This window comes from Macaca fascicularis, chromosome 8 (assembly GCF_037993035.2).
Source record: "Macaca fascicularis isolate 582-1 chromosome 8, T2T-MFA8v1.1".
Lineage (NCBI taxonomy): Eukaryota > Metazoa > Chordata > Mammalia > Primates > Cercopithecidae > Macaca > Macaca fascicularis.
In genome coordinates, this window is record NC_088382.1 from 154,594,132 (window position 1) to 154,617,348 (window position 23,217).

The 23,217-nt window shown below is 49.2% G+C and overlaps 1 protein-coding gene and 1 long non-coding RNA gene across 12 annotated transcripts in view; one reads left to right on the top strand and one right to left on the bottom strand.

Moving 5' to 3' along the window:
- Window positions 1-7,829, top strand: part of LOC135964853 (uncharacterized) — a 35,285-nt gene extending 27,456 nt beyond the window's left edge. For all 4 annotated transcript variants that reach the window (XR_010577612.2, XR_012416867.1, XR_010577613.2 and 1 more), the window contains one exon: window positions 7,246-7,829. This is a non-coding gene — a long non-coding RNA (uncharacterized lncRNA). The remainder of the gene's footprint in view (window positions 1-7,245) is intronic.
- On the bottom strand, window positions 310-22,338 carry ZNF250 (zinc finger protein 250). 8 transcript variants are annotated; one of them, XM_073999883.1, is made up of 7 exons: window positions 21,979-22,338; window positions 10,407-10,502; window positions 10,032-10,158; window positions 9,683-9,796; window positions 6,920-7,106; window positions 6,339-6,398; window positions 310-2,002 (listed from the first exon to the last, which is right to left on the bottom strand). In XM_073999883.1, the coding sequence occupies exon 7, from the start codon at window positions 1,764-1,766 to the stop codon at window positions 681-683; it is 1,086 nt and encodes a 361-aa protein (XP_073855984.1). In that variant the 5' UTR covers window positions 1,767-2,002; window positions 6,339-6,398; window positions 6,920-7,106; window positions 9,683-9,796; window positions 10,032-10,158; window positions 10,407-10,502; window positions 21,979-22,338; the 3' UTR covers window positions 310-680. The 8 variants fall into 8 exon arrangements, with proteins under 8 accessions (XP_073855984.1, XP_073855985.1, XP_073855983.1 ...); XM_073999884.1 differs by having other exon boundaries at window positions 6,920-7,371; XM_073999882.1 differs by lacking the exon at window positions 21,979-22,338 and adding an exon at window positions 21,628-21,682.
- Window positions 22,339-23,217: the final 879 nt, after the last annotated feature.

Consider the following 23,217-nt stretch of genomic DNA (forward strand, 5'->3'; position numbering starts at 1 on the left):
CTGCACTCCAGCCTGGGCAACAGAGCAAGACTGTCTCCAGAAAAAAAAAAAAAAAAAAAAAAAGGTTTCTAAATTTATGTAATTTCTCATTAATATATCTTTAGACTTTTTCCTTATTTCATACAAAACAGGTGTTTCCACACACTTAGGCTTTCCATCCATTTCACATGATACTTGATGAAAATATCTTTTTATATCACTTTATCCATATAACACTAGTGTTTTAAGAGAATACTGAAAATAGTCCAACTTTCAAATTTTAAGTGCAATAATTAGTATGGTTAATTGACATTTAGGAAGGGCATGTAATGTTCTTAGAAAAAGAACTTTATTTGGAATGTAAGATTTTATTGGGATAATAGTTCTTATGCCTTAAATTCCCTTAGTTCAAATAAACTAATGTCAAAGAAAAAATTATGGCTGTTTTTACCAAAATTCACCACAATGTTATGATTACTCTCCAATATAACTTCAAGATGTTGAGGAAAATAAAACAGGCAGTCTCTGAAGTTTTTCCACAGGAACAGCATGCTAAGTGCTTCTTTTTTGAGTTATTTTGTGACACTGAATCACCAAAGAAAGGCTTCCTATAGAGTTAACAGAAACTTCTCTTGGGCTGAAGGCTGCTTGTGGTTCCACGTGCAGTTTCTGTGAGAATGGATTCTTGTGTCAGCCATGGGTCACAACTTTCTGTGCACTTTCTGGTGCTGGATTAGGTGGCCGTGCTGGTTGAAGGCACGCCCACACTCCCCGCACTCGTAGGGCTTCTCGCCTGTGTGGATTCGCTGGTGCTGGATGAGCACTGAGTACTGGCTGAAGGCCTTCCCACAGCTATTGCACTCATAGGGCTTCTCGCCCGTGTGGGTCCTCAGGTGCACAATCAGAGTTGCTTTTAGGCTGAAGGCTTTGCCACATTCTGTGCACTGGAAGGGCTTTTCACCCGTGTGGATTCTCTCATGCTGGATCAGAGACCGGCGTGCACTGAAGGCGTGCCCACATTCACCACACACATAGGGTTTCTCCCCAGTGTGGACTCTCTGGTGCTGGATCAGGTGTGAGTGCTGAACGAAGGCCTTCCCGCATTCGTAGCATGCATAGGGCTTTTCCTCGGTGTGGATCCGCTCGTGATTCATCAGGGTGGACCGGTGGCTGAAGGTCTTCCCACACTCACTGCACTCATAGGGCTTCTCCCCGGTGTGCACGTTGTGGTGCTGAATGAGGACTGAGCGGTCGCTGAAGGCCTTCCCACACTCGCTGCACGTGTAGGGCTTCTCCCCGGTGTGGATCCTTTGGTGCTGCAGCAGTGTCCTCTTCACACTGAAGGTTTTCCCACACTCATTGCACCTGTGAGGCTTCTCCCCAGTGTGTACCCTCTGGTGGCTCCGCAGGACAGTGCTATGGTTGAAGGCTTTCCCACACAATGGACACACGTACGGCCTTTCTCCCGTATGGATCCGCTGGTGCTGAATGAGATGTGAGAGCTGAGTGAAGGCTTTCCGACACTCAAGACATTCGTGAGGCTTCTCTCCCGTATGTATCTTGTGATGCTGAGCAAGATCTGAGCTCACTCTAAAGGCTTTTCCACACTCATTACACTCATAGGGCTTCTCACCTGTGTGAATTCTCCTGTGTTTACTAAGGACTGAGCTCTGGCTGAAGGCCTTCCCACACACATTGCACACATAGGGCTTCTCTCCAGTGTGGATACGTTGATGCTGAAGGAGGTGAGAACTCCGGCCAAAGCACTTCCCACACTCAACACACATGTAGGGCCTCTCTTCACTAGGCACTGCCTGGTGTGGAGTGAGTGGCACGCTTTGGCTTAAGCCCTGAACTTCACGGTGGTCAACAGAGTTTGGACTCAGAAAGAAGCTTCGCTTTGTTTCATTATTTTCTTGATCAATCCTCCCCAAGGGTGTTTTCCCCAGAATCACTGTTTCCTCTGAAATTAATGGCTTCGGACTCAAGTCTGTATTTTGATTCTCTCCCTTGGTTTCACATTCTGAAAGAACAAATCCAAAATGAAAATGTTAACGCTACTCAAAACTGAAGAGCTAGTGCAACACTGAAACTGGCCTTGCTGATGAAGGTGCAAAATCCCTCAATGCACATGTCTGTGTGAGCTAGAGAGGAACAGAACTACCATAACTGTGTCAAACAACTAGAAATCTGAAGATAATGTTTCCAAACAGGAATGTGCCAAGGCTAATAGTGAGGTTTGAGAGAAAGGTGTAAACTCCAGTTTGAGGTCACACCCCTGTGTGGAGTCCACAGAACAGCAGGGCAACAGCCCAGTGGTGCCTGAGCCCTGCCCTCCCAGGGGTCCTCATGTGGACAGAGCTGAAATGCAGGCCCACATAACGTGGGTGCCCTGTGGGGCAGACAGCAGCACTTGGGCAGGCGTGAGGTGTGAGCTATTGTGAGCAAGTTGGGGGGTGCCATCTGGAGACCAATAGACATTGTACATGAGGTAGGGGTGGTGGTGCTGTTACCTCTTTGTGGAAAATAATTCCTCTCTCTCTTTTTTTTTTTTTTTTTTTGAGACGGAGCCTTGCTCTGTTATCCAGGCTGGAGTGCGGTGGTGCCATCTTGGCTCACTGCAACCCCCACCTCTCGGGTTCAAGCAATTCTCGTGTCTGAGCCTTCTGAGTAACTGGGATTACAGACGCACGCCACCATGCCTGGCTAATTTTTGTATTTTTAGTAGAGATGGGGTTTTGCCGTGTCGGCCAGACTGGTCTTGAACTCTTGACCTCAAGTGATTCACCCACCTCGGTCTCCCAAAGTACTGGGATTACAGGCGTGAACCACCGGGCCTGCCATGTGGAAGATAATTTCATGTGCAGAATGCAGTGGTAGGAGGAGGGGAGGGAAGGACAAGACTGAAGGTGCAGAGGGACATAATGGGAATCTGCTGCCAAGTTTAGGCCACAGATGAGACCTTCAGGAGCAGCAGCACAGATGGCAGGAAAGGCTGGAGTGGAGACCCTTTGGGGAGCAGGTTGAGTGCTCTGCAGGCTGACTGTGTGTGAGTGGGTGGGAGGTAAGAGGTGCTGAGGACAACAGTGATTTTTTTTTTTTTAGAGGAGTCTCGCTCTGTCACCCAAGCTGGAGTGCAGTGGCTACTATCAGAGCTCACTGCAGCCTCAAGCTCCTGGGGGGGCTCAAATGATCCTCCTGCCTTTGCCTCCCAAAGTGCTGGGATTACAGGCTTGAGCCATTGTGCCTGGCTCTAAACATTATTTTATTTTATTTAGTTATGCATGTTTCTGAGCTTTCTATAATTTCATGGAGCACAGACTTCTGGAACTTGTTTTCCCGTCAGCATTATGTTTTTGAGATATATCATGTTGTTGTACAGCAGTTATTCAATCATTTTCACTGCAGTATTTTCCATTATGTTAAAATACCATAGTTTATGTCTATTCTGTTTATGAACATAATTTTTTTTTTTTGAGACACAGTCTCACCCTGTCACCCAGGCTGGAGTGCAGTGGCATGATCTCAGCTCAGTGCAACCTCTGCCTCCCGGGTTGAAGTGATTCTCCTGCCTCAGCCTCCCTGGTGGCTGGGATTACAGGCACATGCCACCATAGCCAGCTAATTTTTTTTTTTTTTTTTTTTTTTTTTTTGAGACGGAGTCTCGCTCTGTCGCCCAGGCTGGAGTGCAGTGGCCTGATCTCAGCTCACTGCAAGCTCCGCCTCCCGGGTTCACGCCATTCTCCTGCCTCAGCCTCCCGAGTAGCTGGGACTACAGGCGCCCGCCACCTCGCCCGGCTAGTTTTTTGTAGTTTTAGTAGAGACGGGGTTTCACTGTGTTCACCAGGATGGTCTCGATCTCCTGACCTCGTGATCCACCCGTCTCGGCCTCCCAAAGTGCTGGGATTACAGGCTTGAGCCACCGTGCCCGGCCAAATTTTTTTGTATCTTTAGTAGAGACGGCGTTTCACCATGTTGGCCAGGATGGTCTCAAACTCCTGACCTTGTGATGCAGCCGCCTTGGCCTCCCAAAGTGCTGGGATTACAGGCATGAGCCACGGCACCCAGTCCTGAATTATTTTTAAATTTTTTTTAAATCATGAAGCATGCTTCTGTGAAGGTTCTCCTATGTTTCCTGGTGCTTACACACAAATGCCCTTGCTGTATACATATGCAAGAGTGGGAAGTGGTAAACAGAGGAATTCATGTTTTCAATTTCAGGGTTTTTTTGTTTTTTTTTCCTTCAGTTTACCTCCATTCTCTCAGAATGTGGTATTTTCAATTTCATTGGATAATGCCAAACTTTCCCAAAGTGACTATGTGAATTTACATCCCCATTAGCTGCCCTACATCCTCACCCACATGTGATATTGTCAGATCTTTCTATTTTTTCCATTCTGAAGGTGTAACATCGTGTCACTGGTTCTGATTTCCACTTTACTGATGAATAATGAGGCTGAGCAGTTTTCTTGTTTATTGGCCCTTTGGTTTTCCTAATCTACGCAGAAACTTGTGCCTACTTTTCTTTTTGAGTATTTGTGTCTTTTTATTCTATTCAGAGGAATTTATTTATTAAGTGTATTGACAAATTGAAACAGTGAGAATTTAAGTTTTTTTAATTAAAAAACTTAAATTCACTATCTTCAGTTTAATTTTTTTGAGACGGAGTTTCATTCTTATTGCCCAGGCTGGAGTGCAATGGTGTGATCTCAGCTCACTGCAACCTCTGCCTCCCAGGTTCAAGCGATTCTCCTGCCTCAGCCCCCCGAGGAGCTGGGATTACAGGCATGCACCACTACGCCCAGATAATTTTTTGTATTTTTAGTAGAGATGGGGTTTCACCATGTTGGCCAGCCTGGTTTCGAACTCCTGACCTCGGGTGATCCATCCGCCTTGGCCTCTCAAAGTGCTGGGATTACAGGCGTGAGCCACCGCCCCCGGCCCAGTTTAATACAATTTTTAACATATCTCATTTTAGAAAGTTACTCTGTGTGGATTTTTTTGAGACAGGGTCTCACTCTGTCACCCAGGCTGGAGTGCAGTGGTGTGATCATGGCTCACTGCAACCTCCACCTCCTGGGCTCAAGCCATCCTCCCGTCTCAGCCTCCATGTGGCTGGGATTACAGGAATGCACCACCAAAATTTAAAAATTAGTCTGGCTAATTTTTAAATTTTATTTTGTAGTGTGGGGTCTCAGTATCTTGCCTAGGCTGGCTACCTGTTTTTTAAACTGATAGAAGTTTTAGTTCTTTCTTTCTTTAATGTATAAGCCTCATCTTCACAGAATAAAAGCCTATAGGCTAAAGAAACAGTTACTCATTTACACTGAAAAGTATTATTTCTATTGTCTGAAGTTTCACCAGGTGTGGTGGCTCATGTCTGTAATCCCAGCACTTTGGGAGGGCAAGGCGGGAGGATCACTTGAGGCCAGAAGTTCAAGACCAGCTTGTGCAACATGGTGAAACCCCGTCTCTACAAAAATTAGCTGGGTATGTTGGTCTACACCTGCGGTTATAGCTATTCTCGGGAAGCTGAAGTGGGAGGAATGCTTGAGCCCAGGAGGTTGAAACTGTGGTGAGTCATGATTATGCCACTGCACTCCAGCCTGGGCAACAGAGTGACAGCCTGTCTAAAAAAAGAAAAAAAAAGATTCCTGAATGGGTGGCTTCTTACCTGATGACAAGATGGGCAAGATGTCTTTAATAATGAAACATAGGCCAGGCACAGTGGCTCATGCCTGTAATCCCAGCATGTTGGGAGGCTGAAGCAGGAGGATTGCTTGAGCCCAGGAGTTTGCGCAAGACCCTGTCTCTACAATGCACTCCAGCCTGAAACACACACACACACACACACACACACACACACTAAACTAACTGTATAAGAGATTACTCGCTCAATTGTCCATGGCACGAAAGCATCATATGACTGTCTGTGAGACAGACTCAAGTTGCTGTGAAGGTCAAACTTGCCTGCACCTTGCATCCATACTATGCAGAAGCTGGACTTCAGCCAAGAGTCACTTGCTTTTAGAATGACGGTTGCAGTTATTGTTTTAAGTATAAAGTAGGGAAGTATGTTTTAAGCATGACAAAAAAAGGAAAAAAAGTGATTTCACGGATATAAATTTTTAATTATAAAAACCCAGTAATCTCTCTAGGCCTACTATGGCTCACAAGAAAAGGAAAAATGTTTTAAATATTAAAAAACACAAAAAGCCCCTCCCTGGTGTTTTGTAGCAATTGTGTGAGTTGTTTAACACGCTTCATAGCACCCTGAGTAGCCTCTACATTCTTGTAGAACATGAGCATTAACACCTTCAGAGACTGTACTGAATTAAAAAGATCAGGTATACACTTACCCCATGGACAAGATAAACTGTCTTGTGTACAGGCTGTAGTGTGGTCACATTTGAGGTTGTCTGGAAAAAAAACAGCAAGTTGAAGTGACAACAAAATACTCCCTTCAAGAGTGGAAAATCCTGGCCGGGCACGGTGGCTCACATCTGTAATCCCAGCACTCTGGGAGGCCGAGGCGAGTGGATCACTTGAGGTCAGAAGTTCGAGACCAGCCTGGCCAACATATAGTGAAATCCCATCTCTACTAAAAAATACAAAAATTAGCTGGATGTGGGACGTGGTGGTGCATGCCTGTAGTCCCAGCTACTAGGGAAGCTGAGGCGGGAGAAAACCCTGGAGGCAAAGAGGTTGCAGTGAGCTGAGATCGCACCACTGCACTCCAGCCTGGGGGACAGAGCAAGACTCCATCTCTCAAAAAACAAAAACAAAAACAAAAACAAAAAAGAGTGGAAAATCCTTTCATTGCTATTACAACGTGTAATTTACTGAGTTATAAACAGCAGAGGCAGGGCTGGGCAGGTGCACACACTTATCCATCCTGAGGAACTGCCAGGACAAGACAAAGGCATATTCTCCTCCTCACCTGCTCTGATGCCAGCGGCAGTAATCCAGGTTGTGGCAGGTGGCTTCTGCTTCTATGCACATCAGTAATCTAAAACTCACTCAGTCCCACTGTCCTCTGTGGCCTGTGCCAGAGGTGAGGTGACCAGGTGCTTCTGTGAAAAAACTTCTCATCTCCAACCAGCCATGCTCCCAGAGAATTTCAGTCTCTGTGGTATCAAATTCAAAGGGCACTCAAAGGGAGTTTAAGCTCTCCATCAGGTGAGTACATAGCTGGACACAAGAGCGCCCAGGACTGGTTTGGCAGCGGCGGCAAAACGCCCTCCTGTGTTTTCTTGCCTCCTACAGGTGCAGTCAGCAAGCAGAAGTTCTATGCAAGATTTCCAAGACATGATGATGTGTCTTCTTGTTCACAGTCACTTGGAAAATTAAATTCCTCTAGGACTGGCATGTACCTTGTTCCTCTGAGGATATCTGATTTTGCAGGCCAGGAAGAGGTAGACTGTAACACCTGCTGCCCTATCCACATAAAGCTACTTCAGAAATAAGGAGGAGCTTTCAAGGGGAAAACCACCACATCTGAAACGCCGAAGCTGATCAGCCAGTGGAGGTGTTGCCCAAACTGTCCCTGCTCACCCTGCGTGGGGCACACTATGGCAGGACAGGCTGATGGAGGTTTTCCTAAGACTCAGACATCACCTTACTGAAGTCAGAGGTTCTTTGCCTTAAGCAACCACAAACACGAACTTTAGGGTTGGATCTATGCACCATCTTTCCTTTTATAATTTTTTCCATCTAAAGGTCTTGTACACCTTTTGTTAGATTAATTCATGGATACTTTATATTCCTGATGCTATTATAAATGTTATCTTTTAAAATATTACACCTTTGCTGGTTGCTGACAAATATAAATAAAATATTTTTGGCCAGGTGCAGTGGCTCATGCCTGTAATACCAGCACTTTGGGAGGCTGAGGCAGGTGGATCACCTGAGGTCAGGAGTTCGAGACTAGCCTGGCCAACATGGAGAAATCCTGTCTCTACTAAAACTATAAAAATTAGCTGGGCATGGTGGCGTGGACCTGTAATACCAGCTATTCAAGAAGCTGAGGCAAAAGAATTGCTTGAACTGACCAGGCACGTTGGCTCACACCTGTAATCCTAGCACTTTGGGAGGCCGAGATGGGTGGATCACGAGGTCAGGAGATCAAGACCATCCTAGCTAACACGGTGAAACCTCAAACCTCGTCTCTACTAAAAATACAAAAAATTGGCTGGGCGCGGTGGCTCACGCCTGTAATCCCAGCACTTTGGGAGGCTGAGGCGGGCGGATCACGAGGTCAGAGATTGAGACCATCCTGGCAAACACGGTGAAACCTCGTCTCTACTAAAAATACACACACACAAAAAATTAGCTGGGCGTGGTGGCAGGCGCCTGTAGTCCCAGCTTCTTGGGAAGCTGAGGCAGGAGAATGGCATAAACCCGGGAGGTGGCGGAGCGTGCAGTGAGCAGAGATCGTGCCACTGCACTCCAGCCTGGGCGACAGAGCAAGACTCCGTCTCAAAAAAAAAAAAAAAAAAAAAAAAGAAAAAAAGCTGGGTGTGGTGGCGGGCACCTACTCAGGAGGCTGAGGCAGGAGAATGGTGTGAACCCGGGAGGTGGAGCTTGCAGTGAGCCAACATGGCGCCAATGCACTCCAGCCTTGGTGACAGAGTGAGACTCTGTCTCAAAAAAAAAAAAAAAACAGAATTGCTTGAACCTGGGCAGCGGAGGTTGCAGTAAGCCGAGACTCGTGCCACTGCACTCCAGCCTGGGTGACAGAGCAAGACTGTCACAAAAAAAAAAAAAAAATTGTATCCAGCAAAACTGGTAATTTCCCTTGTGAAATTTTAATCAATCATTTTTTAGGTTGACAATCACATAAACTGCAAAAAATGCTTTTTTCTTTCCAATTCTTATAGCTTTGGTTTTGCCTTATTTTTTATTTTTATTTCTTTTTTGAAACAGAGTCTCACTCTGTCACCCAGGCGGGAGTGCAGTAGCGTGATCTCAGCTCACTGCAACCTCTGCCTCCCGGGTTCACGTCATTCTCCTGCCACAGCCTCCCAAGTAGCTGGGACTACAGGTGCCCGCCACCACGCCCAGCTAATTTTTTTCTATTTTTAGTAGAGACAGGGTTTCACCGTGTTAGCCAGGATGGTCTCAATCTCCTGACCTTGTGATCCACTCGCCTCGGCCTCCCAAAGTGCTGGGATTACAGGCGTGAGCCACCGCGCCTGGCCGGTTTTGCCTTATTTCATACATGGGATGCCCAGTACAGTGTTATATAGACATGGGGATGGCGGGCTCCTTTGTCTTGTTCTTGAGATGAAGCTGTGTGTTTTCAGCACTTCACCTTGAGTGTCAGGTTGAGACACTTTCTTTCCATATTTAGTATGCTTTGTTCTTTTCTAAATCATCAGGTAACTCTCAAAACCTGAATGTCCTATTAGGACCAAATCTGGCTAATCAGTCCAGGGACAGAATCACTGCAGCCACGCCCTAACTTCCTCTACATGGCTCTGCACATCAGCTTGTTGAAATTCACTGCTATGCTCACTTCCCACCACTGACTGCCACCTGATTCAGCAACCCCCAGTCCAGACTCCTTTGCCAGACAAGGCCAGATAAGGTTTCACCCCAGGTGGAAGCCACTCCAGTCAGCGGCTCAGTATGAACTAGGTCCACAGCTTTGCTCAGGACCTGTTTAGCCCTCGTGAGGGAGGGGCCAGCTCTCCTCACTCACCTGAGTATTCACTCCACAGGCCCTGGCTCTTCTTAGCCCCCTTCCTGTCCAGGACCCAGGGATCTTCCCCTCGTTCCAGCTGGGAGATTATGTCAGGCTTGGATCCTGGAAGTCCTGCTCGTGGGGAGGGAAGTCTTTGTTTATACAATATTTACAGAGCCCCCTCCCCCTGCCCAAGCCACTTGTGGGGACATGAAAATGGACAGGACTGACCTGCTGGAGCTGAGCACCCAGAGAGGTGATGAGAGCAAACCTCCAGGACCAGCCTGCCCCAGGCCCCGTACCCTGAGAAGCCCCCACCCCAGTCTAATACACAGATACACAGACAAGGCCTGCTAAGGGGGCTTACCCAATGAGACTACATTTCCATAGGTTTCCATCATCACATTTCTGTAGAGGCCCCTCTGAGCAGGACACAGGCGGTCCCATTCATCCTGGGAGAGGAGCACAGCCACATCCTCGAAAGTCAATTTGGCCTAGAATGACAGGGGCTGCTGTAAGTAAGACCAAATCCTGACCTCTGTGATGGGGAGTGGGTGCATGTGACATGAGCAGTTGGCAATGGGGGGCAGGGGGCTCTGTGAGCTGAGGTGGGTAATGGGAAGGGGCCACAGAGTTCAGGGGATGCAGTGATGCTCTGGCTGTTCTCAGGAGCTCTATGGGGCACAGAAGGAACCACAGGGCTCTGGCTGGGGGCACCGCATAAGCATTGGGGACAGTTTACCTGGGGTCCTGCCGGCACTGGCAGGAGCCTGGCTGCTGCCATCACCTGGTCTCCTGGGGCCTCTGAGGATCACAGAAATTGAAGGAGCCTGTGGGGCTGAGGAAGAGGAGGGGGCAAATGAGGGGCATGGCCTTGAGACCCTAACTTCCTAGGGGGCCCTCAGGGGATCCCTGGGCCTCAGAGTCAGTAAGGGGCACACTGAGGTCAGGTGCAAGGAGCTGCTACTTTTGCAGCCTTGGTCTGCCTTGCCTCCCCCGTGAACTCTGACCCTATGGTTCAGGAGCCTGTCCAGGCTCTGAACACACAGTTCCTGGGTCTGCCCAGCCAGTACTGGGCTCTTTGAACACCAGGTGCAAGGCACTTGCTGCACCCTGGTCCTGGCCCATGGTCCTGCCACACACCAGCTCACCAAGGCCCTGTGTGTCTATACCTGAGGCACTCACACAAGTACCAGACTGTCCCCAGGTCATGTGGGGGATACAGGCATCAGGCCAAGCTGTTTCCCCAAACACCCTCCCAATTAAGAAAGCCTTGGCCACCAGGGTGACAATAAGACTCCCCTCACCCCACCCTTAGGCAGCCCTGGTGCTCCAGTGTGGCACCAGGTTCAACCAGGTATTCAAAGGGGAGGCATGAGAAGTGGTCAGCTCTGGACAAACTGAGTCAACAGTGGCCCAGGGATCTGGTCTGAGCAGCTGAAGGAAAACTTGTCATCAAGTGAGAAAGGGATGCTTGGGGTAGTGGGGCCGGTGCTGGAACGTAACACAAGGTAAGCAAGGGTATCTGACACACACCCACACGGCCGGGAAAAAGGGGGAGCGGGGGCAAGAGCTTTCCTGACACATTTGGTCCTGTACAGGACAGGGGTCACAGTCCTTTGGAGCATCGAAGTCTGTGACAGGGACACAGAAACCAAGCAGGTGACCAAAGGTGGGAGATCACTCCAGAAAAACGTGGTATAAGAAAGCAACCAACCCCCTCACATGCTTGGCTCAGATGGGCACCACAACACAGTGCTTTAAGAGTGACAAAATCGGTGTCAGGGCTGCCCGGAAGAAAGGGCCTGGGGGCAGAAGTCAAGGGATATCATAATCCCATTGTCTATAAAACATCAGATATAGGCGGGCGTGGTGGCTCATACCTGTAATCTCAGCACTTTGGGAGGGCAAGGCGGGTAGATCACCTGAGGTCAGGAGTTTGAGACCAGCCTGGTCAACATGGTGAAACCCCGTCTCTACTAAAAATACAAAAATCAGGCCGGGAGCAGTGGCTCACGCCTGTAATCCCAGCACATTGGGAGGCCGAGGCAGACGGATCAACTGAGGTTGGGAGTTCAAGACCAGCCATGACCAACATGGGGAAACCCCGTCTCTACTAAAAACACAAAATTAGCCGGGCGTGATGGTGCATGCCTGTAGTCCCAGCTACTCGGGACGCTGAGGCAGGAGAACTGCTTGAACCTGGGAGGTGGAGGTTGCGATGAGCCAAGATCACGCCATTGCACTTCAGCCTGGGCAACAAGAGCAAAACTCCACCTCAAAAAACAAAAAAAAAAAAATTAGCTGGGTGTGGTGGTGTGTGCCTGTAATCCCAGCTACTCAGGAGGCTAAGGCAGGAGAATCACCTGAACCCAGGAGGCGGAGGTTGCAGTGAGCTGAGATCGTGCCACTGCACTCCAGCCCGGGCAACAGAGTGAGACCCTGTCTCAAAACAAAACACCAAACACACATCAGATATATGTATATATTTGCATAGACAACTTTCAGGAAGATACAATAAACTAACTGCCTGCCTCTGAAGAACAGGACAGGGAAATATGGATGGAGAGAGGCTGACTCTCAACCCTCCCCTGTGCTGCTGTTCTCCAAAAATGCCCACTCCCTCCAAATGTGTGTGTGTGTGCACATTTCTGTGTAAGTGCAATGCAATTCTAATTAGAATTCCAACGGAAGTCTTTTAAAGGAATGACTAAAACTACTTGAGAATTCATAAGAATGGATGCTAGAGAATAGCCAAGAATGAAACTGGAAAGAACAGGGGGTAGGGCCTGCCTTGCCAGGAATCAGAGCCAAGGGTGGGTAGGAAGGCACTGTAATTAAACCAGCAGGTTGTCGACAGAGGAACAGATGAGGCCAGATAGGTATGTGGGAAGTTGGAAGATAACAAAAATGGTACATTTTAGTTCAGCAGGAAATCAGTGGTTCCTTTAGTAACTTGTGTGTACCCAGATGGAATACATTAATAACGAATTTTTTTTGTTTGTTTTGAGACAGAGTTTCACTCTTGTTGCCCAGGCTGGAGTGCAGGGCGAGAACTTGGCTCACCGCAACCTCCACCTCCTGGGTTCAAGTGATTCTCCTGTCTCAGCCTCTCCAGTAGCTGGGATTACAGGCATGTGCCACCATGCCTGGCTAATTGTTTTTGTATTTTTTTTTTTTGAGATAGAGTCTCACTCTGTTGCCCAGGCTGGAGTGCAGTGGTACGATCTTGGCTCACTGCCAGCTCCGCCTCCTGGGTTCACGCCATTCTCCTGCCTCAGCCTCCCGAGTAGCTGGGACTACAGGCACCCGCCACCATGCCCAGCTATTTTTTGTATTTTTAGTAGAGACGGTTTCCCCATGTTGGTCAGGCTGGTCTCGAACTCCTGACCTCAGGTGATCTACCCGCCTCGGCCTCCCAAAGTGCTGGGATTACAGGCGTGAGCCACCGTGTCCAGTCACCATTTTTTTTTTTTTTTTTTTTTTTTGAGATGAAGTCTTGCTCTGTCGCCCAGGCTGGGGTACAACGGCGCGATCATGGCTCACTGCAACCTCTGCCTCCCAGGTTCAAGCAATTCTCTTGCCTCAGCTTCCCGAGTACCTGGGATTACAAGCACCCACCACCATGCCCAGCTAATTTTTTTTTTTTTTTGAGACGGAGTCTCACTCTGTTGCCCAGGCTGGAGTGCAGTGGCCAGATCTCAGCTCACTGCAAGCTCCGCCTCCTGGGTTTACACCATTCTCCTGCCTCAGCCTCCCGAGTAGCTGGGACTACAGGCGCCCGCTACCTTGCCTGGCTAGTTTTTTGTATTTTTTAGTAGAGATGGGGTTTCACCGTGTTAGCCAGGATGGTCTCGATCTCCTGACCTCGTGATCCGCCCGCCTCGGCCTCCCAAAGTGCTAGGATTACAAGCTTGAGCCACTGCGCCGGCCAATTTTTTTTTGTATTTTTAGTAGAGACGGGGTTTCACCATCTTGGTCAGGCTGGTCTCAAACTCCTGACCTCAGGTGATCCACCTGCCTCGGCCTCCCAAAGTGCTGGGATTACAGGCATGAGTCACTGCGCCCAGCCTAACAGTAACCAATTTTGGATTAAGACGAAGACCAAGTGTGATCATTAACAGTGGCCTCATGTGCTCCTGGTCCCCCTGTCTGACATCTGCCTATCATCAAGGGCAGAAGTGCCTTCTCTCCTACCACACCCTGACCCTTTCCATGGGTCACCCACCAGCGCACAGATCTGCCATTTCTTTATTTTGAAACAGAATCTCGCTCTGTTGCCCAGGCTGGGGTACAGTAGTATGATCTCGACTCAGTGCAACCTCCGTTTCCCAGGCTCAAGCGATCCTCCTACCTTAGTCTCCTGAGTAGCTGGCACCTGCCTCCATGCCCGGCTAATTTTTGTACTTTTTGTAGGGATGGGGTTTCACCATGTTGCACAGGCTGGTCTTGAACCCCTGAGCTCAAGTGATCTGTCCCTCTCAGCTTCCCAAAGAGCTGGAATTACAGGCGTGAGTCACTGTGCCTGGCCCTGCACGCGAATTTGACCTTTGGTGAATGCACAGCTCTAGTCCCCTGGAAACCTGGCAGAGGTGGGTGGTCATTCTCCCTACGGCCCAACCACACCTGGGCTGGGACTCAATGATGAACAACCACAGGAAGTACATTCAGGGCTTCCTGAGCAGGTCTTGCAGTCAGTTCTCCCGACACAGGAGGTGTGGCTTGTATGACCACGAGGCTTTTGACTAGGCTAACTCCTCCTCCTACCTGCATCTTGTGTTTATGCACCTGAGTACTCCCTGGATGGCTGCTGAATGATGCTGGCTAGCTTTTCCATGAATCTGTTGCTAGGCATGGTTGTCCTGTGAGTCTGAAAAGTCAGTTGAGCCCAGTAGCTCTTTTGGTACACTTGAGCTGGTGACCCCCGTCCCTCTGACTCAACATTTCAATATGGGTGTCTCATAGCATCTCAGACACTTAATATTCCAAACCGAGCACCTCCTCTACCACCATTTCTGCGCCCAGCTTGGTCTGTGAACCTGTACAGAAGCCTCCTTCCTTCTTCACTCTCACATTTCTAATTCACCTTCCAAGCACATCCAGAACCTGACCATGTTGCCCATCTCGCCCTCCCTGCCCCACGACAACCACCCCTAGATGTTCAGCAGCTCTCAGCACAGTCTGCCAGCCAAGCTCCTCCATCTACCTTCCTGTGAGAACACAGTGACGGTCCTCTGCTCCAAGGTCCTCCCAGGATCCCACTGGCTCCTCTGGGCCTGCCCCAAACTTTGTGATTTTCCTCAGAGCCCTGCAGCCCTTTATCCCTTGGCCTGTGCTCCCCATCCATCTCTTAGAGACCTCTGCCCCACCCACTGCAGCAGCCCTGGCCCCACCCAGCTCTCACCCTATCCCTTTCTCCTGCACCAGCAGACCAAGAAGCAGGCCCAACAGAGTATCAGTGGTCGCCTTCTTTTTTTTTTTTTAATTACTTCTAGGCTAATGATTAAAAATTGCCAGGCAATGTACTTTTTAAAACTTTTAATTAATTTCTTAGAGACAGGGTCTCACTTTGTAGTCCAGGCTGGAGTACAGTGGCTCAATCACAGCTCAATGCAGTCTCCAACTCCTGGGCTCAGGTCATCCTCCCACTTCAGCCTCCCAAGTAGCCAGGATTACAGGTCACAGCACCGGGCCTGGATAATTTAATTTTTTTTTGGTAGAGACGAGATCTTGTTATGTTGCCCAGACTGGTCTTGAACTCCTGGGCTCAAGGGATCCTCCCTCCTTGGCCTCTGAAAGTGTCAAGATTACAGGCCTGAGCCACCACACCCAGCCTGTTTGTTGAATAAATGAATGAAGAGCAATGAGCTCACACTTTATGCCATTTGTAATAGCAAGTACGGAGTCAACACTTGCCACTGGCAGGCGTGGGAAAGTGGAGTTTCTCATACTCTTAAGAAGGCTACCTAGCAGTATTTAGGCAAATCAGACTGGCTCTTGGATAGTGGGTACCTTATAAGAATGGATGTGGGTGAGGGTGCAGATTCAAGGATGTTGCTGAGGCAAATGCTATGTTGGTCCTTCCACATACAAGTTACACACCTGCTAAAGAGGAAGATGTATGCTGTGTCAGGTTGCCAGATGGGTGAGTGAAAATGCAGTATGGGGTCATCATGCAGGGGACAATCTCATTTTGTAAACTATGACTTTGAGCCCATGAAGGGTATGTGTATCACAAGGACCTGGGACTGGTTCACCTGCCTCACTTGGGCCAGCTGCACTGAGGCCCCACCTATAAAAATTCAGGAGATGACACACTCCTCTGAAGGCCTGGAGATCATGTGGTTGGTAAGAGGAGAGCACTAAGAACAGGCTTGGCTCAGAGGAGGATGCTGCTGGATAAGGTGTTATTATCTATTTGATTAAATTAACACACAGAGGAAAAACTCCAACGGACAATACCAGGCTGTCAACAAGTGTGCGGCAAGGAGAAGTGAAAGGGAAAGACTGCCACCTGGGGTGAGTCTCAGAAAAGCATAAACACGAAATGCAGTATCAGGTTTCTATTGAAAGATGACCTTCACATATTGCTAAGTAAAAAAAAAAAAAATCGGCCGGGCGCGGTGGCTAATACCTGTAATCCCAGCACTTTGGGAGGCCACAGGAGTTCGAGACCAGCCTGGCCAGCATAGTGAAACCCCGTCTCTACTAAAACTACAAAAAATTAGCCAGGCATGGTGGCAGGCGCCTGTAACCCCAGCTACTCGGGAGGCTGAGGCAGGAGAACTGCTTGAACTTGGGAGGCAGAGGTTGCGGTCAGCCGAGATTGTGCCACAGCACTCCAGCTGGCGTGACACAGCAAGACTCTGTCTCAAAAAAAAAAAAATAAAATAAAAAAAATCACAGTCTGATTGTATTCTGGTAATAAATGAACAAAAATGGCTGGGCATGGCGACTTACACCTATAATCCCAGTACTTTGGGAGGCCAAAGTGGGAGAACTGCCTGAGTTCAGGAGTTCAAGACCACCTTGGACAATATAGTGAGACCCCCGTCTCTACAAAAAAATTTTAAAAATTAGCTAGTCTGTAGACCCAGGTACCCTGGAGGCTGAGATGGGAAGACTGCTTGAGCCCAGGAGGTCAAGACTGCAGTAAGCTGTGACTGCACCACTGCACTCCACCCTGGGCAACAGAATGAATCCCTGTCTCAATAACTAACTAACTAACTAAATATTTAAAAATATATACAAAATACATTTTAAAAGTGGTATTAACTAGTTTAAATTTTTTCCTTATACTATGGCAGATAAAAGGTTTCAGTTTCCTGGAACAAGCCTGTAACAGGAAACCAGGCCAGGCAAACACCATGGGCCTCAACCTAAACCTTGCATACTCAAGCAGAAAAACACTAAGAGCTATCTGGGGTGACAGAAACGGGCTTTTAACAACACACTCCATCCACACTTCACAGGATTCTGAGGTCCAACTCCAAGTTTTGTTCCATGAGAACACAGTTCAGGCAGGGAGACAGCGTGATGTGGACCGTTTTTAAAAATTAAAAGACAGGCTCATGACGAGTCCTCTATAGATGCCAGGCTCCAAGGCCAGGGGCTGGGACAGGCTGGAAATCACTGCCATCGAATACTGGAAGTGGAGTTTGAGGACCCCCCTCTTGAGGCCATGCCAACAGCTAACAAATGGGCAATATAAAGAACACCCACTCAGGGCACTGGCTGAGCAACGATCCCACCCACCCACTGGTCACAAAGGTGGCAGCATGAAGAGTTCATTTTTCAAACTCAGGAATTTCAATCTTGAAAATTTCCCTAAGGAATAATCCAAAACAAAAACAATAGATCAATGTTGTTAACAGCAACTGGCTTTCCAGTTTTCTTTAGGTGATCGAAAGCCACATCGCAGTGAGACACTCCTATCACTCTTTTTGGAATTCCTGACTGTCTTGATGTGACAAAGCAGTATGCCTGTCATTGCAGAGGACCCTGAACATGGTGATACACTGGGACAGGCAGATTTGGAGTCTTTTGGTCTGGGGTGAGCTGCCAGGATCTCCTCCAGAGCTACTGCCTTCTCTTGCTTCTCATCATCCTCACTCCCTGGACTTCCTGCTAACAAGCACTGCTCCCTCTTCATCACCAAGGAGCCCCTACCCCCAGGGTGAAAGCACTTTCAAGAGAGGCAGCTTCTGAGTCACCTGTGAGCACAAGGCAAAACACTGCTAAACTTGACCTAATCTAAACTAACCCTAACCTGCAACCTTTCCGAATTAATGATCAGAAATACGTATCCAAATTGATAGCTTTCTGGCTGAGCACAGTGGCTCATGCCTGTAATGCCAGCACTTTGGGAGGCCAGGGTGGGTGGATCACCTGAGGTCAGGAGTTCAAGACCAGCCTGGGTGACATGATAAAACCCCGTCTCTGCTAAAAATACAAAAATCAGCCGGATGTGGTGGCACGTACCTGTAATTCCAGCTCCTCCCGAGGCTGAGGCATGAGAATTGCTTGAACCCGGGAGGTGGAATTTGCAGTGAGCCGAGATCCCACCATTGCACCCCAGCCTGAGCAACAGAGCAAGACTCCATCTCAAAAGATGAAAAGCAAATAAACAAACAAAACAAAAAACAAACAACCAAACTGATAGCTTATATACCAGTAACACCTAGTCAGAAAATATGAAGGGAAAAAAATCTATTCAACAAATAGCAACAAGAAACAAGATTAAACTTTAGAAATGCACAGGATCCCTATAAAGAAAGCTGTAAAACATCAAGGAAACACTTGAGGACACTGATCTGGGAAAACATTTTTTGGGTAACACCTCAAAAGCACAGAAACAAAAGCAAACTAGACAAATGGAATTACATCAATTAAAAAGCTTCTGTACAGGAAAGGAAACAATCAGCAGAGTGAAGAGACAACATACAGAATGGGAGAAAATATTTACAAACTGTCCATCCAATAAGGGATTAATAACCAGAACGCAGAAGGGAGTCAAACAATTCAATAGAAAGCAACAACTAATCTGATTTAAAAACAGGTAAATGATCTGAATAATTTATCAAAAAAAGATAGTATGTATGGCCAACAGGCATATGAGAAAAACTAAAAATAGATCCACTATGTGACCCAGCAATTCCACTGCTTGGTATATACCCAAAAGAAAGGAAGTTAGTATATCAAAAAGATATCTGAACATACATGTTGACTGCGGCATTATTCACAATAGCTAAGATATGGAATCAACCAAAATGTACATCAAATAAATGGATACAGAAAATGTGGTATATGTACACAATGGAATATGATTCAGCTATAAAAATAATCAAATTATGTCATTTGCAGCAACAGGGATGGAACTGGAGGTCATTATGTTAATTGAAATATGCCAGGTACAGAAAGACAAATATTGCATGTTTTCATTTGTATGTGTGAGTTTAAAAAGTTGGTCTCATGGAGGTAGAGGGTAGAATGATGGTTACCAGAGGATGGGAAGGGTGGGGTTGGGGGGAGGTGAACATAGGTGTTTTTTTTTTTTTTTTTTTTTTTGAGACGGAGTCTCGCTGTGTCTCCCAGGCTGGAGTGCAGTGGCGTGCTCTCGGCTCACTGCAAGCTCCGCCTCCCGGGTTCACGCCATTCTCCCACCTCAGCCTCCCAAGTAGCTGAGACTACAGGCGCCCGCCACCACGCCCGGCTAGTTTTTTGTATTTTTAGTAGAGACGGGGTTTCACCATGTTAGCCAGGATAGTCTCGATCTCCTGACCTCGTGATCCACCCGCCTCGGCCTCCCAAAGTGCTGGGATTACAGGCTTGAGCCACCGCGCCCGGCCGAACATAGGTGTTAATGACTACAAACATACAGTCAGATATAATGAATAAGTTCCAGTGTTTGATACCACGGTAAGGTGACTATAGTTAATAATTTATTGTATATTTCAAAACAACCAGAAGAAGAGATGTGAAATGCTTCTAACACAAAAAATGATGTTTGAGGTGACATATCCTAATTACCCTGATTTGATCATTATACATTGTATGCTATCCTTGTATCAAAATATCACATGTACCCCATAAATATGTATAATTATTATATTCAATAAAAAAGAACTTTAAAATACAGGTATATTTTTATTATTTTATGTGGGAAGGGCCGTTCTAAGCAAAATACCAAAAGCAGAAAGCAGAGATCCAGAGATCCACAGCTTATAAATCAAAATCGTATGCTCATCAAAGCTACCAAACTCCAAAAATGGACCTAAAGGCATGCAACAATTTAGTATATGACAAAAGTGGTTTTTCAAATCAATGGAAAGATCAATGGTATTAGAAATGCCTATGATTGAGAGGAAAAAACGAAGCTGGAGTCCACGCTCACCCCACAAGAAAATATAAATTCCAGACGTATCCAACATTTTACAAGTACCACAGAAAAACAAGAGTTTATTTTAAAAATAATCTTGGAGTGGGGAAAGCCATTTAAAACACAGCACAAAGCCCCAAATGCCTTAAGGCAAAATATTTGACTCTTAAAAATTTTAAATTTTCTATTTTGAAAAAGCCCAAACCAGAACCAAACACCATAATCAGAGTCAAAAGACAAATTGAGAAGTATCTTTTCAACACACATGGAAAAAAATATGAGCTGGTAAATCACAAAGTAATACAAACGGCTAAAACACAAATGAAGGAATTTCAACCTCACCAATAAACGAAAAACGTCGACCTGGCAGGAATGCAGTGACCTGTCAAGGGCACAGGACCACAGCCCCGGACGGGGCGGGAATGTCAATGGCAACCTCTCACCGTTACCCACTTGGTAGAGTCCACCGGGCAGGGAAACCTACGTCCAGAAGACAGTTACGAACTGAAAAATCCACGCGCACCGACCCAGCGGAGGACGAGCGGAGCGCCCCCTGCCGCCCCGGTGTTAGTCCAAACGACAGCAGCTTCCCTTTGATGACAGAAAAAAGGGTGTGCGCGCGTGCCTAGAGCGCCAACGGCATCCGAAACTGTTCACAGTTCCTGCCTCTTCATGCACTGGCAGAGTGTTGGGGGGTGATTTATATTTCTCTGACATGCCTGCATTACAAGTATTGCATATTATTTTCAATTTTAAAATTAAGCCAATAAACAACAAGGAAAATATTTGCTGTGTTGCAAAGCGTTGGGCTCATTCATTAAAACAGGGCTCTGACAAAGTAACAGAAAAGACAGCATCGATAGCAAAACCGGGAGAGGATAAGACACCCGGCAAGTAGCACACTCGACCAACTGCTGAGACGAAAGCAGCTCGTTTTCGTCTTGACGCGGGAAGACTTTTTACAGCTAAATAAAGTGGCGCTCCCGGTGCGCCGCCGGGGTCTTCATGGGGCTCCTCAGGTTGAGCATAAAACAGAAAAAACCTCCATTTTTATATGTTGGGGAAGCTCCCCACCCCTTTCCGGGCCCATCCCAGGGGACACGAGACTCCCAGGAGCGCGGCAAGGAGAGCGGCCCGGGGGTCCGGACTGCGCCCCTAGGACTCCGGCCAACCTGGCCCGAGGCACGGCGCCGGTAGAAAGCGCGCGGGAGGGCCCGAGGGGGAGCAACGCCGGAGATCTGAGGAGATCCAAGGTGGGAGGGACGCCGGGGCTCCGAGGGGGCCCACGGGGGGAGGGGCGCGGAAGGGACCGAGGACGTCCGAGGCGGGCCGGGGCGCGGGAGGGCCCGAGGGGGTCCAAGGCCGGGCGAGGGGAAGGGTGGGAACCCCGAACGGGGGAGACGGCGCGGCCTTGGCCCTGGGGAGGAGGCCGCCGCGCGTCCATGAGGGGAGGAGACCAGCGTAAACGGAAGGGGCAGTGCGTGCTCGCGGGGAAGAGTCCACGATTCGTGTGGAGGACGCGCCGGCTCGGGTGTCCATGATGGGAGAGGGTCCTGGCCGCCGCCGACACGCGGCCCCCACTCACCGTCCACGCCGCAGCCTCACGCGCGAAGAAGCGGCATCCCGCAGCACCCTCAGACAAAGGGCTGCCCCGCCCCGTCTGCGCAGCCGCCAATCCCTGGGGGCTGCTGCCCCTCAGTTCCCGCCCCCACAGCCGAGTTCGCCAATCCTGGAGGGCAACGCATGTTTACGTCACTTGACCCGCCTCCCCGCCCGAAGCCTCCCTCGGTGACCGACTGCAGGGAGCTCTCAGGCGCCACCGAGAGCCAGGCCTCCGCGATCCCTAGAGGGGCCGAACTGCTCTGGGCAGTGGGCCCGGCCGGCACCCCGGCCGCACTTCCGGGCGCGTAGGCTACAGCCCACCTTCGAGCCTTACCCGCTCGCAGTCCCGGTTCCCGAGTTCCTGCCGCCGTCGCCCTGTGGGGGACACCCCTGCCTGCCCCGCAGCCCCTGCTCGATCTGCGCTGGCTTCGGCCGTCCTGGAAGTCGAGCTCGTTCCCCCCTCCAAGCCTTTGCCCTTGCGGTCCCCGCTGCTGGGAACGACCTTGCCCTCAGCCGCCTGGCTGGTCCCTGCGCCGCTGCAGTGCGAATGTCGCCTCCTCAGGGGCCCTTTCTCTTCCTTCGTTGCAACACTGAAGTCCGGTTGTTTGATGACTTGCGTGAGGTTATTCCACCCACTTAGGAGGCTGAGCGCTGCGAGGTCGGAGGCGCAGCCTCTCTTCGCTGTGCTCGTCGCGGCGTGGTCCCGGCAGGGGGCGACACTGAACAGCGACCGCCTCCGTCGCCCACTCGGCCCTGGTGTTTGCTTTTTGGTGTGTTTACACCGCGCACCTGGGGGAGAGGGGCGGGCCACACCCGCGTGGAGGCTTCGGCACAGCCCAGGACCTGACAGCCGCGGCAGGGCGGGTGGGGCTGGTTTGGAGCGGTGCCAGGGGAGGGGAAGGCCGGCGCCGAGTCCACTTTCCGCTGGCCTCACTCCCGAAGGCCAGGTCCGCGTCGTGCATCGGGCGCGTGGCCAGGCGCAGACTCTCAAGAGGCTTCTCCACAGGGCGGGGCTGGAGGCTGCTAGGGGGCGGCGGGGAAGGCTTAAGGTTGTGGGGTGGGCTCGAAGCGAGTGCCCGGCCCGCGCTGTTGGAAGCGGAGGCCGGGAGGATGTGGCGGTAATTCCGTAATTGCCACGCACTAGGCAAACGCCAAGTCTGTGCTGCGCTTCAGCGAACTTCGTAACAGCAGCCCTTGCGGGCAGGGGTTCGCACTTCACGGAGCTTCCATCCACCACGCGCGTTTCGAGCAACGGGCCCGTTGCCTGGCGCACTAGAAGCCAATACTATGGCACCGGTGTTTGAGAAAAGGGAAGGCTTTATTATTTCAAGGTCGACGGCCAAGGAGACCGGAGGCAGGGCTCAAATGTGTGTTCCACACTGGGCTTAGGTCAAACTTGATGGGTTAGGGAGGACAGGTTGGCACACAGAAGTGCTGGCGGGCAGGTTTCGATAGGAGGGCTTTAAACTTGGCCATTTATGGTAAGGTGTGGAATGGCAGGTTTCAGCACCACATCTTCCAGGATGATGGACTCTTCCTTTCTGAAAGCGTCCCGCCCCTCAAGCTCCGGTCA

Bases quoted from the DNA above. Each gene is read 5' to 3' on its own strand.
- ZNF250 (XM_065519914.2), bottom strand. From the start codon at position 10,448: ATGGCAGCAGCCAGGCTCCTGCCAGTGCCGGCAGGACCCCAG. The intron at 10,159-10,406 runs GTAAACTGTCCC...CTGTCATTCTAG, and splicing joins CAGTGCCGGCAGGACCCCAG to GCCAAATTGACTTTCGAGGA. The intron at 9,797-10,031 runs GTAAGCCCCCTT...CCCCACGAGCAG, and splicing joins TGGAAATGTAGTCTCATTGG to GACTTCCAGGATCCAAGCCT.